Source organism: Oncorhynchus kisutch, linkage group LG3, assembly GCF_002021735.2.
Source record: "Oncorhynchus kisutch isolate 150728-3 linkage group LG3, Okis_V2, whole genome shotgun sequence".
Taxonomy (NCBI): domain Eukaryota; kingdom Metazoa; phylum Chordata; class Actinopteri; order Salmoniformes; family Salmonidae; genus Oncorhynchus; species Oncorhynchus kisutch.
The window spans coordinates 77,670,546-77,684,504 of NC_034176.2; the positions used below are offsets into that span (position 1 = coordinate 77,670,546).

At 44.9% G+C, this 13,959-nt stretch overlaps 1 protein-coding gene across 1 annotated transcript in view; it reads left to right on the forward strand.

Annotated features, from left to right (window-relative positions):
- LOC109882273 (protein unc-13 homolog C) overlaps positions 1–13,649 on the forward strand; it is a gene marked incomplete at its 5' end in the record, with an annotated part of 212,971 nt that extends 199,322 nt beyond the window's left edge. Inside the window, 2 exon segments of the mRNA XM_031815140.1 lie at positions 4,516–4,675; positions 11,319–13,649. Coding sequence (XP_031671000.1) covers positions 4,516–4,675; positions 11,319–11,607 — 449 coding nt within the window.
- Positions 13,650–13,959: the final 310 nt, after the last annotated feature.

Sequence of the window (13,959 nt, forward strand, 5' to 3'; positions counted from 1 at the left end):
TAAAACCTTATTTTACAGAACACTAGTCTTTCAGAGACCAGCGGTTTAAACCTGATTTTACAGAACACTAGTCAGTCAGAGACCAGCGGTTTAAACCTGATTTTACAGAACACTAGTCAGACAGAGACCAGCAGTTTAAACCTTATTTTACAGAACACTAGTCAGTCAGAGACCAGCAGTTTAAACCTTATTTTACAGAACACTAGTCAGTCAGAGTCAGAGACCAGCAGTTTAAACCTTATTTTACAGAACACTAGTCAGACAGAGACAGAGACCAGCAGTTAAAACCTTATTTTACAGAATACTAGTCAGTCAGAGACCAGCAGTTTAAACCTTATTTTACAGAACACTAGTCAGTCAGAGACCAGCAGTTTAAACCTTATTTTACAGAACACTAGTCAGTCAGAGACCAGCAGTTTAAACCTTATTTTACAGAACACTAGTCAGACAGAGACCAGCAGTTAAAACCTTATTTTACAGAACACTAGTCAGACAGAGACCAGCAGTTAAAACCTTATTTTACAGAACACTAGTCAGTCAGAGACCAGCAGTTTAAACCTTATTTTACAGAACACTAGTCAGTCAGAGACAGAGACCAGCAGTTAAAACCTTATTTTACAGAACACTAGTCTTTCAGAGACCAGCGGTTTAAACCTGATTTTACAGAACACTAGTCAGTCAGAGACCAGCGGTTTAAACCTGATTTTACAGAACACTAGTCAGACAGAGACCAGCAGTTTAAACCTTATTTTACAGAACACTAGTCAGTCAGAGACCAGCAGTTTAAACCTTATTTTACAGAACACTAGTCAGTCAGAGTCAGAGACCAGCAGTTTAAACCTTATTTTACAGAACACTAGTCAGACAGAGACAGAGACCAGCAGTTAAAACCTTATTTTACAGAATACTAGTCAGTCAGAGACCAGCAGTTTAAACCTTATTTTACAGAACACTAGTCAGTCAGAGACCAGCAGTTTAAACCTTATTTTACAGAACACTAGTCAGTCAGAGACCAGCAGTTTAAACCTTATTTTACAGAACACTAGTCAGACAGAGACCAGCAGTTAAAACCTTATTTTACAGAACACTAGTCAGACAGAGACCAGCAGTTAAAACCTTATTTTACAGAACACTAGTCAGTCAGAGACAGAGACCAGCAGTTTTAACCTTATTTTACAGAACACTAGTCAGTCAGAGACAGAGACCAGCAGTTTAAACCTTATTTTACAGAACACTAGTCAGTCAGAGACAGAGACCAGCAGTTTAAACCTTATTTTACAGAACACTAGTCAGTCAGAGACCAGCAGTTTAAACCTTATTTTACAGAACACTAGTCAGTCAGAGACCAGCAGTTTAAACCTTATTTTACAGAACACTAGTCAGACAGAGACCATTAGTTAAAACCTTATTTTACAGAACACTAGTCAGTCAGAGACCAGCAGTTTAAACCTTATTTTACAGAACACTAGTCAGTCAGAGACCAGCAGTTTAAACCTTATTTTACAGAACACTAGTCAGTCAGAGACAGAGACCAGCAGTTAAAACCTTATTTTACAGAACACTAGTCTTTCAGAGACCAGCGGTTTAAACCTGATTTTACAGAACACTAGTCAGTCAGAGACCAGCGGTTTAAACCTGATTTTACAGAACACTAGTCAGACAGAGACCAGCAGTTTAAACCTTATTTTACAGAACACTAGTCAGTCAGAGACCAGCAGTTTAAACCTTATTTTACAGAACACTAGTCAGTCAGAGTCAGAGACCAGCAGTTTAAACCTTATTTTACAGAACACTAGTCAGACAGAGACAGAGACCAGCAGTTAAAACCTTATTTTACAGAATACTAGTCAGTCAGAGACCAGCAGTTTAAACCTTATTTTACAGAACACTAGTCAGTCAGAGACCAGCAGTTTAAACCTTATTTTACAGAACACTAGTCAGACAGAGACCAGCAGTTAAAACCTTATTTTACAGAACAGTAGTCAGTCAGACACCAGCGGTTAAAACCTTATTTTACAGAACACTAGTCAGACAGAGACAGAGACCAGCAGTTTAAAACTTATTTTACAGAACACTAGTCAGACAGAGACCAGCGGTTAAAACCTTATTTTACAGAACACTAGTCAGTCAGAGACCAGCAGTTTAAACCTTATTTTACAGAACACTAGTCAGACAGAGACAGAGACCAGCAGTTTAAACCTTATTTTACAGAACACTAGTCAGACAGAGACCAGCGGTTAAAACCTTATTTTACAGAACACTAGTCAGACAGAGACAGAGACCAGCAGTTTAAACCTTATTTTTCAGAACACTAGTCAGACAGAGACCAGCGGTTAAAACCTTATTTTACAGAACACTAGTCAGACAGAGACAGAGACCAGCAGTTTAAACCTTATTTTACAGAACACTAGTCAGACAGAGACCAGCGGTTAAAACCTTATTTTACAGAACACTAGTCAGACAGAGACAGAGACCAGCAGTTTAAACCTTATTTTACAGAACACTAGTCAGACAGAGACCAGCGGTTAAAACCTTATTTTACAGAACACTAGTCAGACAGAGACAGAGACCAGCAGTTAAAACCTTATTTTACAGAACACTAGTCAGTCAGAGACCAGCGGTTTAAACCTTATTTTACAGAACACTAGTCAGTCAGAGACCAGTGGTTTAAACCTTATTTTACAGAACACTAGTCAGTCAGAGACAGAGACCAGCAGTTAAAACCTTATTTTACAGAACACTAGTCAGTCAGAGACCAGCGGTTTAAACCTTATTTTACAGAACACTAGTCAGACAGAGACCAGCAGTTCAAACCTTATTTTACAGAACACTAGTCCGTCAGAGACCAGCAGTTTAAACCTTATTTTATAGAACACTAGTCAGTCAGAGACCAGCAGTTTAAACCTTATTTTACAGAACACTAGTCAGTCAGAGTCAGAGACCAGCAGTTTAAACCTTATTTTACAGAACACTAGTCAGACAGAGACAGAGACCAGCAGTTTAAACCTTATTTTACAGAATACTAGTCAGTCAGAGACCAGCAGTTTAAACCTTATTTTACAGAACACTAGTCAGTCAGAGACCAGCAGTTTAAACCTTATTTTACAGAACACTAGTCAGACAGAGACCAGCAGTTAAAACCTTATTTTACAGAACAGTAGTCAGTCAGACACCAGCGGTTAAAACCTTATTTTACAGAACACTAGTCAGACAGAGACAGAGACCAGCAGTTTAAAACTTATTTTACAGAACACTAGTCAGACAGAGACCAGCGGTTAAAACCTTATTTTACAGAACACTAGTCAGTCAGAGACCAGCAGTTTAAACCTTATTTTACAGAACACTAGTCAGACAGAGACAGAGACCAGCAGTTTAAACCTTATTTTACAGAACACTAGTCAGACAGAGACCAGCGGTTAAAACCTTATTTTACAGAACACTAGTCAGACAGAGACAGAGACCAGCAGTTTAAACCTTATTTTTCAGAACACTAGTCAGACAGAGACCAGCGGTTAAAACCTTATTTTACAGAACACTAGTCAGACAGAGACAGAGACCAGCAGTTTAAACCTTATTTTACAGAACACTAGTCAGACAGAGACCAGCGGTTAAAACCTTATTTTACAGAACACTAGTCAGACAGAGACAGAGACCAGCAGTTTAAACCTTATTTTACAGAACACTAGTCAGACAGAGACCAGCGGTTAAAACCTTATTTTACAGAACACTAGTCAGACAGAGACAGAGACCAGCAGTTAAAACCTTATTTTACAGAACACTAGTCAGTCAGAGACCAGCGGTTTAAACCTTATTTTACAGAACACTAGTCAGTCAGAGACCAGTGGTTTAAACCTTATTTTACAGAACACTAGTCAGTCAGAGACAGAGACCAGCAGTTAAAACCTTATTTTACAGAACACTAGTCAGTCAGAGACCAGCGGTTTAAACCTTATTTTACAGAACACTAGTCAGACAGAGACCAGCAGTTCAAACCTTATTTTACAGAACACTAGTCCGTCAGAGACCAGCAGTTTAAACCTTATTTTATAGAACACTAGTCAGTCAGAGACCAGCAGTTTAAACCTTATTTTACAGAACACTAGTCAGTCAGAGACAGAGACCAGCAGTTAAAACCTTATTTTACAGAACACTAGTCAGACAGAGACAGAGACCAGCGGTTTAAACCTTATAGCTGATAATTGGCCAAAAGATAAATTATTTCAAATTATTTCAAAATTGGGCTGCCTGTGTAAATGCAGCCTGAGTGACTCACACTCAATGACCAGTAGTTTAAGAACAGGTGTTTTATTTTAAAGTACATGGACCAGTGATTTTAGAACAAGTATCCTATTCCAGCCTGCATAGTGGATGGATGGATATGGGTGGGTGAGTGGGTGGATCGATGTGTGCATGGATGATTTGATTGACTGATTGATTGATTGACTGATCGACTGATTGATTGACAGATTTTTTTATTGACTGAATGATTGATGTGTCTCTGTCATTTCTCTCCAGTGGTGGGGGTCAACAACCTAAGCTGGCAGACCAATGCCATGTTCCGACCGTTCGTGGAGGTGAATGCGGTTGGGCCGCACCTCGCCGACAAGAAACGCAAGTTCACCACCAAGACCAAGAACAACAATTGGTCACCAAAGTACAACGAAACATTCCAATAGTAAGTCTGCTTTATTGTCTAAAGTAAGTCTGGTTTATTGTCCAAAGTAAGTCTGCCTAATTGTCTGAAGTATGTCTGCTTTATTGTCTAAAGTAAGTCTGGTTTATTGTCTAAAGTAAGTCTGGTTTATTGTCTAAACTAAGTCTGGTTTATTGTCCAAAGTAAGGCTGCTTTATTGTCAAAGTCTGGTTTATTGTCTAAAGGTCTGGTTTATTGTCTAAAGTAAGTCTGCTTTATTGTCAAAGTAAGTGGTTTATTGTCTGACGTACAATAAACATTCTGATAGTAAGTCTGGTTTATTGTCTAAAGGTCTGGGTTATTGTGTAGAGTAAGTCTGCTTTATTGTCAAAGTAAGTCTGGTTAGTTGTCTGATGTACAATTAAACATTCTGATAGTAAGTCTGGTTTTGTAACGGCATTCAGAGGTGGAAGAAGGATCGGACCAAAGCGCAGCTTGGTAAGTGTTCATGATGTAATATTTAATGAAACGAACTGAACACTGAAATACAAAACAATAAAGTGAACGAACGAAAACCGAAACAATACCGTGTGGACCAAACACTCACACGGAAAACAAACACCCACAAACCAAAAGTGAAACCCAGGCTACCGAAGTATGACTCTCAATTAGGGACAACAATTGACAGCTGCCTCTGATTGAGAACCATACTAGGCCGAACTCAAAAACCAACATAGAAAAACAAACATAGACTGCCCACCCCAACTCACGCCCTGACCATACTAAAACAAAGACAAAAACAAAGGAACTAAGGTCAAAACCTGAACCTATAGGGGAGGGTCTGGTTGGGTGTCTGTCCGCGGTGTTGGCTCTGGTGCGGGACGTGGAGCCCACTTCACCATAGTTTTTTTGCGCCTCTTAGCCCGCCTCCGTGGCTTCTTTAGAGCGGCTACCCTCGCCACCGACCTTGGACTGGGGACTCACGCCACGGGTCCCAAATGGACGGGAGACTCTGGCAGCACCTGACAGGCGGGAGACTCCGGCGGCGCCGGAGTGAAAGATGCCTCCGGCAGCGCCAGACAGGCGGGAGACTCCGGCAACGCCGGACAGGGGGGAGACTCCAGCAGCTCCGGAGTGAAGGGCGATTCTGGCATCGCCTGGCTGTCTGACGGCTCTGGCGGCTCCTGGCTTACTGACGGCTCTGGCGGCTCCTGGCTGACTGACGGCTCTGGCGGCTCCTGGCTGGCTGACGGCTCTGGCGGCTCCTGGCTGGCGGCTATGGCGGCTCCTGGCTGGCTGACAGCTCTGTCGGCTCCTGGCTGACTGACGGCTCTGGCGGCTCCTGGCTGACCGGCGGCTCCTGGCTGACTGGCGGCTCTGGCGGCTCCTGGCTGACTGGCGGCTCTGGCTGACTGTCGGCTCTGGCGGCTCAGGACGTCAGTCCTGAGCAGCCGGAGCCGCCCGTCAGTCAGGAGCTGCCGGAGCCGCCGGTCAGTCCTGAGCTGCCGGAGCCGCCCGTCAGTCCTGAGCTTCCGGAGCCGCCCGTCAGTCAGGACCATCAGTCAGGAGCTGCCAGAGCTGCCTGTCAGTCAGGAGCTGCCGGAGCCGCCCGTCAGGCAGGAGCTGCCGGAGCTGCCCGTCAGTCCTGAGCCGCCGGAGCCGCCCGTCAGTCCTGAGATTCCGGAGCCGCCCGTCAGCCAGGAGCTGCCGGAGCCGCCCGTCAGCCAGGAACTGCCGGAGCCGCCCGTCAGCCAGGAGCTGCCGGAGCCGCCTGACTGTCAGGAGCTGCCGGAGCTGCCGGAGCCGCCCGTCAGTCAGGACCATCAGTCAGGTGCTGCCAGAGCCGCCCGTCAGTCAGGAGTTGCCAGAGCCGCCCGTCAGTCAGGAGCTGCTGGAGCCACCCGTCAGTCAGGAGCTGCCGGAGCCACCAGTCAGTCAGGACCGTCAGTCAGGAGCTGCCAGAGCCGCCCGTCAGTCCATAGCTGCCGGAGCCGCCCATCAGTTCTGAGCTGCCGGGGCCGCCCGTCAGTCCTGAGCTGCTGGAGCCGCCCGTCAGTCCTGAGCTGCCAGAGCCGCCCGTCAGTCCTGAGCTGCCGGAGCCGCCCGTCAGTCAGGAGCTGCCGGAGCCACCAGTCAGTCAGGAGCTGCCTGTCAGTCAGGACCGTCAGTAAGGAGCTGCCAGAGCTGCCCGTCAGTCAGGAGCTGCCAGAGCCGCCCGTCAGTCCGGAGCTGCCGGAGCCGCCCGTCAGCTCCTGACTGACGGGCGGCTCCGGCAGCTCAGGACTGACGGGCGGCTCTGGAAGCTCAGGACTGACGGGCGGCTCCGGCAGCTCAGGACTGACGGGCGGCTCTGGAAGCTCAGGACTGACGGGCGGCTCCGGCAGCTCAGGACTGACGGGCGGCCGTCAGTCAGGAACTTCCGGAGCCGCCCGTCAATCCGGTACTGCCGGAGACTCCCATCCATTCGGGACCCGTGGCTACGGTCCCCAGTCCGAGGTCGGCGGCGAGGGAGCCGCCCGTCAGTCAGGACCGTCAGTCAGGAGCTGCCGGAGCCCCCCGTCAGTCAGGAGCTGCCGGAGCCGCCCGTCAGTCAGGAGCTTCCGGAGTCGCCCGTCAATCCGGTACTGCCGGAGTCTCCCATCCATTCGGGACACGTGGCTAGGGTCCCCAGTCCGAGGTCAGCGGCGAGGGTCGCCGCTCTAAAGAGGCCACGGAGGCGGGCTAAGAGGCGGACAGGGACTATGGTGGAGTGGGGTCCACGTCCCGCGCCAGAGCCGCCACCGCGGACAGACACCCACCCAGACCCTCTCCTATAGGTTCAGGTTTTGCAGCCGCACCTTTTGGGGGGGTGGGGGGGGTACTGTCACGTTCTGACCTTAGTTATTTTGTTATGTCTTTGTTTTAGTATGGTCAGGGCGTGAGTTGGTTGGGTTGTCTATGTTAGTTTTTCTATGATTTTCTATTTCTGTGTTTGGCCTGGTATGGTTCTCAATCAGAAGCAGCTGTCAATCGTTGTCCCTGATTGAGAACCATATTTAGGGAGCCTGTTTTCTATTGTGTTTCGTGGGTGATTGTTTTCTGGTGTGTTTCTGCACCATCCAGAACTGTTTTCGATTGTTTCTCTTTGTTATTTTTGTTATTTCCGTGTTCATTTTAATAAATATGGACACATACCACGCTGCACCTTGGTCCTCCTCTTCTCCTTCATACGACGACCGTTACAAAATGTCCCTTAATGTAATCCAGCTTTCTTAATTGTCTTTGACAGAGGAACCAACATTCACAAAAAAATCTTTAAATTGACATGAAATAACATCATGAACACTATAGGTCTTATTTCCAACAATACATTGAGATGAGATCATTGTAGAAGCTTCTTTCTTTTCAGTTGGTTGATGAATTTCCAAGTTGACTTATTATTTCAGGATTCTTGGAATTTCTTAGTAAAATGTCTTCGTCTGCGTTTCACGAGCATGCTTTTGTGTGCTTTTGTTTGAAGCTTCAGAAGCCATTAGTAGTCTGTGGATAATTAGGTAGGTCCCTAAAGAAAAGGTTGGCTTGGAAATAATGGCCGCTCTGAACACAGACATTTAACTCTGTTGCAAAACGTGATTGAATTGTTCCTCATTTCAGTAAGTCACAACAATGAAATGTCTCCTGTCATAGAGATGTCACCGAGCCAGACCCCACTGATAAATTCTACATATTATTATACTCATTATTATACATCCCGCTACGGGACAAAGCCATCTGACCTCTTGTGAAATGCTATGTTCTCATTGATATTAGCCTTTGTACATAGGGAGAGTGGCGTGTGTGTTTGTGCGTAGTTTCTGTATGTGTGTGTTTGTATGTTTGTGTGCGGTTTCTGTGTGTTTGTGTATGTTTGTGTGCGGTTTCTGTGCGTCTGTGTTTGTGTATGTTTGTGTGTGGTTTCTGTGTGTCTGTGTTTGTGTATGTTTGTGTGTGGTTTGTGTGTGTGGTTTCTGTGCATCTGTGTTTGTGTGTGGTTTCAATGTGGGTGTGTGTGTTTGTGTGTGGTTTCTGTGTGTTTGTGTGTGGTTTCTGTGCGTGTTTGTGTGGTTTCTGTGTGTTTGTGTGTGGTTTCTGTGCATGTATGTTTGTGTGTGGTTTCTGTGCGTCTGTGTTTGTGTGGTTTCTGTGTGTTTGTGTGTGGTTTCTGTGCATGTGTGTGTTTGTGTGTGGTTTCTGTGCATGTGTGTGTTTGTGTATGGTTTCTGTGCGTGTGTGGTTTCTCTGTGTGTGTGTTTGTGTGTGGTTTCTGTGTGTGTGTGTGTGTGTGTGTGTGTGTGTGTGTGTGTGTGTGTGTGTGTGTGTGTGTGTGTGTGTGTGTGTTTGTGTGTGGTTTCTGTGCGTGTGTGTGTTTGTGTGTGGTTTCTGTGCGTGTGTGTGTTTGTGTGTGGTTTCTGTGCGTGTGTGTGTTTGTGTGTGGTTTCTGTGCGTGTTTGTGTGTGGTTTCTGTGTGTGTGTTTGTGTGTGGTTTCTGTGCATGTGTGTGTTTGTGTGTGGTTTCTGTGCGTGTGTGTGTTTGTGTGTGGTTTCTGTGCGTGTGTGTGTTTGTGTGTGGTTTCTGTGTGTATGTGTTTGTGTGTGGTTTCTGTGCGTGTGTGTGTTTGTGTGTGGTTTCTGTGCGTGTGTGTTTGTGTGTGGTTTCTGTGCGTGTGTGTGTTTGTGTGTGGTTTCTGTGCGTGTGTGTGTTTGTGTGTGGTTTCTGTGTGTGTGTGTTTGTGTGTGGTTTCTGTGTGTGTGTGTTTGTGTGTGGTTTCTGTGCGTGTGTGTGTTTGTGTGTGGTTTCTGTGCGTGTTTGTGTGTGGTTTCTGTGCGTGTGTGTGTTTGTGTGTGGTTTCTGTGCGTGTGTGTGTTTGTGTGTGGTTTCTGTGTGTATGTGTTTGTGTGTGGTTTCTGTGCGTGTGTGTGTTTGTGTGTGGTTTCTGTGCGTGTGTGTGTTTGTGTGTGGTTTCTGTGCGTGTGTGTTTGTGTGTGGTTTCTGTGTGTGTGTGTTTGTGTGTGGTTTCTGTGCGTGTGTGTGTTTGTGTGTGGTTTCTGTGCGTGTTTGTGTGTGGTTTCTGTGTGTGTGTTTGTGTGTGGTTTCTGTGCGTGTGTGTGTTTGTGTGTGGTTTCTGTGCGTGTGTGTGTGTTTGTGTGTGGTTTCTGTGCGTGTGTGTGTTTGTGTGTGGTTTCTGTGTGTGTGTGTTTGTGTGTGGTTTCTGTGTGTGTGTGTTTGTGTGTGGTTTCTGTGTGTATGTGTTTGTGTGTGGTTTCTGTGCGTGTGTGTTTGTGTGTGGTTTCTGTGTGTGTGTGTTTGTGTGTGGTTTCTGTGCGTGTGTGTGTTTGTGTGGTTTCTCTACGTGTTTGTTTGTGGTTTCTGTGCGTGTGTGTGTTTGTGTGGTTTCTCTGCGTGTTTGTTTGTGGTTTCTGTGCGTGTGTGTGTTTGTGTGGTTTCTCTACGTGTTTGTTTGTGGTTTCTGTGCGTGTGTGTGTTTGTGTGGTTTCTCTACGTGTTTGTTTGTGGTTTCTGTGTGTGTGTGTTTGTGTGTGGTTTCTGTGCGTGTGTGTGTTTGTGTGTGGTTTCTGTGCGTGTTTGTGTGTGGTTTCTGTGTGTGTGTTTGTGTGTGGTTTCTGTGCGTGTGTGTGTTTGTGTGTGGTTTCTGTGCGTGTGTGTGTTTGTGTGTGGTTTCTGTGTGTGTGTGTTTGTGTGTGGTTTCTGTGTGTGTGTGTTTGTGTGTGGTTTCTGTGTGTATGTGTTTGTGTGTGGTTTCTGTGCGTGTGTGTTTGTGTGTGGTTTCTGTGTGTGTGTGTTTGTGTGTGGTTTCTGTGCGTGTGTGTGTTTGTGTGGTTTCTCTACGTGTTTGTTTGTGGTTTCTGTGCGTGTGTGTGTTTGTGTGGTTTCTCTGCGTGTTTGTTTGTGGTTTCTGTGCGTGTGTGTGTTTGTGTGGTTTCTCTACGTGTTTGTTTGTGGTTTCTGTGCGTGTGTGTGTTTGTGTGGTTTCTCTACGTGTTTGTTTGTGGTTTCTGTGCGTGTGTGTGTTTGTGTGGTTTCTCTGCGTGTTTGTTTGTGGTTTCTGTGCGTGTGTGTGTTTGTGTGGTTTCTCTGCGTGTTTGTTTGTGGTTTCTGTGCGTGTGTGTGTTTGTGTGGTTTCTCTGCGTGTTTGTTTGTGGTTTCTGTGCGTGTGTGTGTTTGTGTGGTTTCTCTGCGTGTTTGTTTGTGGTTTCTGTGCGTGTGTGTGTTTGTGTGGTTTCTCTGCGTGTTTGTTTGTGGTTTCTGTGCGTGTGTGTGTTTGTGTGGTTTCTCTGCGTGTTTGTTTGTGGTTTCTGTGCGTGTGTGTGTTTGTGTGGTTTCTGTGTGTGTTTGTGTTTGTGTGGTTTCTGTGCGTGTGTGTGTTTGTGTGGTTTCTGTGTGTGTTTGTGTGTGGTTTCTGTGCTTGTGTTTGTTTTATCGAACTAACTTTTACCTCTCTGAGGTCTGGGCTCTGACTGATTGAGTTAAGTTGTCTAATCAATCAATCAATGAATCAATCAGTCATACAACATGACATGTCCTCTCTTCTCTGACTGCGTGTTGTTGTTGTTAATGAAGATGTTCTATATATCCTGTTCAATAAACTACAAATATGAGAGGAATGGGACTGATGTTGATCATGTTGTTGTCTCTCTTCCTCCCCAGTGTTCTGAGCAATGAGTACGGTCCAGAGTGCTACGAGCTGCACGTCTCAGTGAAGGACTACTGCTTCGCCAGAGAGGACCGTATCATCGGCATGGCGGTCCTCCAGCTCAGAGACCTGGCCGACCAGGGGAGCTGCTGTGCCTGCTACCCCCTGGTGAAGAGCATCTCCATGGACGACACCGGACTCACCATCATGAGGATACTCTCTCAAAGGACCAACGACGAAGTGGCCAAAGAGTTTTGTCGTCTCAAGACCGACGTACGCTCTTCAGAGGAGGTGGCCTCCTAGTATGGAGATGTGAGGGAGGAAGGGATGGAATGAATGGATGATTGCATGGAAGGGAAGAGAGGAGGGGAAGAGTGGGAGGGAGGCACGGGTAAGGAAGGAAGGAAGGAAGGAAGGAAGGAAGGAAGGAAGGAAGGAAGGAAGGAAGGAAGGAAGGAAGGAAGGAAGGAAGGAAGGAAGGAAGGAAGGAAGGAAGGAAGGAAGGAAGGAAGGAAGGAAGGAAGGAAGGAAGGAAGGAAGGAAGGAAGGAAGGAAGGAAGGAAGGAAGGAAGGAAGGAAGACAGTTGAGGAGTTGTGTTGTCTGTTTTTGTGCATGTGCGTAAAACATCTGTTGGAATGTTCATTTTAAACTACAGTATGTACCAGTGTTTACTTACCGTATGCTCAATATTAAGTACTATATTCTACGAGTTATGTTAACGAGACATGAAATACCTTTTTGTAAAACATTTAGATTTGTTCCAATAAAGTGCCAAACCAGAGGAAAAATAGTACAACAACAAAACAAACAACAAAAGATAATAGTGATGAATTATGGTGATACTTAATGTTTGATGAAAAATTTGCTTGATTATTTGGTTCAGTGTAAAATCATTCTCTCATAAAAACGGTGGCGTTTTAATCGTTAAAAATCGTCCATTTGCACCCTCGTTTTGTTACTCGTCCACTCACACAGCACTTGTTGTGCATGTCCCGTTTACAACCATGTCTCTTCCATCATCTCACAGTGACCACAGGGTCGGGGTCCATGTACCCTGGCCCTAAAACTCTTTGTATTTAAGCCGAAACCTGAAAAGAGACCATTTTTTTAACGGCGATGACTGCTATGTAAACCTTCATAGGTGTTTGTAATTTTATAACCATGACAACAACGAAAAGCCTCCAGTGCTGTCAGTCTACACAGAAAGGGTGGATCCTATCTCCTCTTTTTCTTTTTGCCTGTAATCTTTCCGTTCGGCCATCGGCTTCCAGCCTTTCTGTACGACCACTGTGAACACGAGCTTTGGAAGGCAAGCCTAGATAACATTGCTGACGGTTTGATATTGTTGTTTCATATTTATTAAAATAACTTTGTTCCTGAGAAACTGCCAAAGTTATATAAAAATGTTTGTACAAAAGCAATCCATTACATGTATGAAAAATATATATGTACATGTGAACTATTTACTTTTACAATGCTAAATATCTGATTGTTGATGGGCGGTTCTAGAACTATTGTTTTGAGTTTGTGTGAAGCTTTGAGAGTCACAAAATGTTACTTTACACATGAGTTGAATTCAGCTTCTGCCATTTGGTTTATTTTTCTTCATAAAGGAAAGAGTCTAACATTGGGTAAATATGCAACATTCCTATGTATTGCACTGATGGCGAATTGTATGTCATGTAAATATATTTAGTGAGAAATTGTACAAAACAACCGTCTCCTTTATTTCCAACACATTGTTCAAAGTGTTTTATTGTTGTTTAGTGATCTGATACATTCATTCAGTGATATAATCCTATATGCTGTAGCCTCTATATACAGTATCTATTGCCAGAAGAAATGACACGTCTCAAATGGAATGACAGAGTAATGTACCGTATGGCCCACAGAGATCCTATAAATCACTAGAGTTCTAATTCATTCTATTGTATGAACCTTCCCACATAAAGATGCAATCTGTAACTTCATTGTCCCCTGTGGCCCTGGGCTCAAATGAAACCCACCCAGTAATCAATTCTAACCTTTCCTACCCCTCTCCTGGGGGTCCACCAGACAGTGCTCATTTTCGCGCTAGCCCTGACGTTCCAAGGCTGAGAATACTTTAACACTAATCAGTAGAGGACATTTTCAATGCCCCTTTTGAAGCTCAGAGTCAGAATGAAATTACTCACAGGTCCGGTTCAAACTGGGTGTGTCAAAAAAAGGTAATAATTTAATTGGTTCTACCCAGCGGATCAAGGTGCGTATCCTTGGCCTACGGGCCCTGGTCAAATGTAGTGCACTATATTGTAAATATGGTGCCATTTGAGAAGCTAACCAATAAAGAACACCCACCATGGACTATCCTTCTGCATGGACTATTCTTCTGCATGGACTATCCTTCTGTGTAGTCCAGAGGCAGCTAGCTAGCTAATCTTAGCTGTTTGCTCGTTCTCCAGAACAATCGTGTTATTGTGGACAGCTGAAAGGCTTCCATAGACAGACCAGTCTTTAATTAGTCTATACAAAGGGCATTTCAGGAATTTGGAACGGTAAGGTTCTATCTGCAAAAAGATGATTCTGAGATAACTGGCTTTGAAGTTTCAAACCCTCATTGGTTTGAATGGTGTCAGACATGTCTATATTGTATTATTTTGAATTTAACAACATTA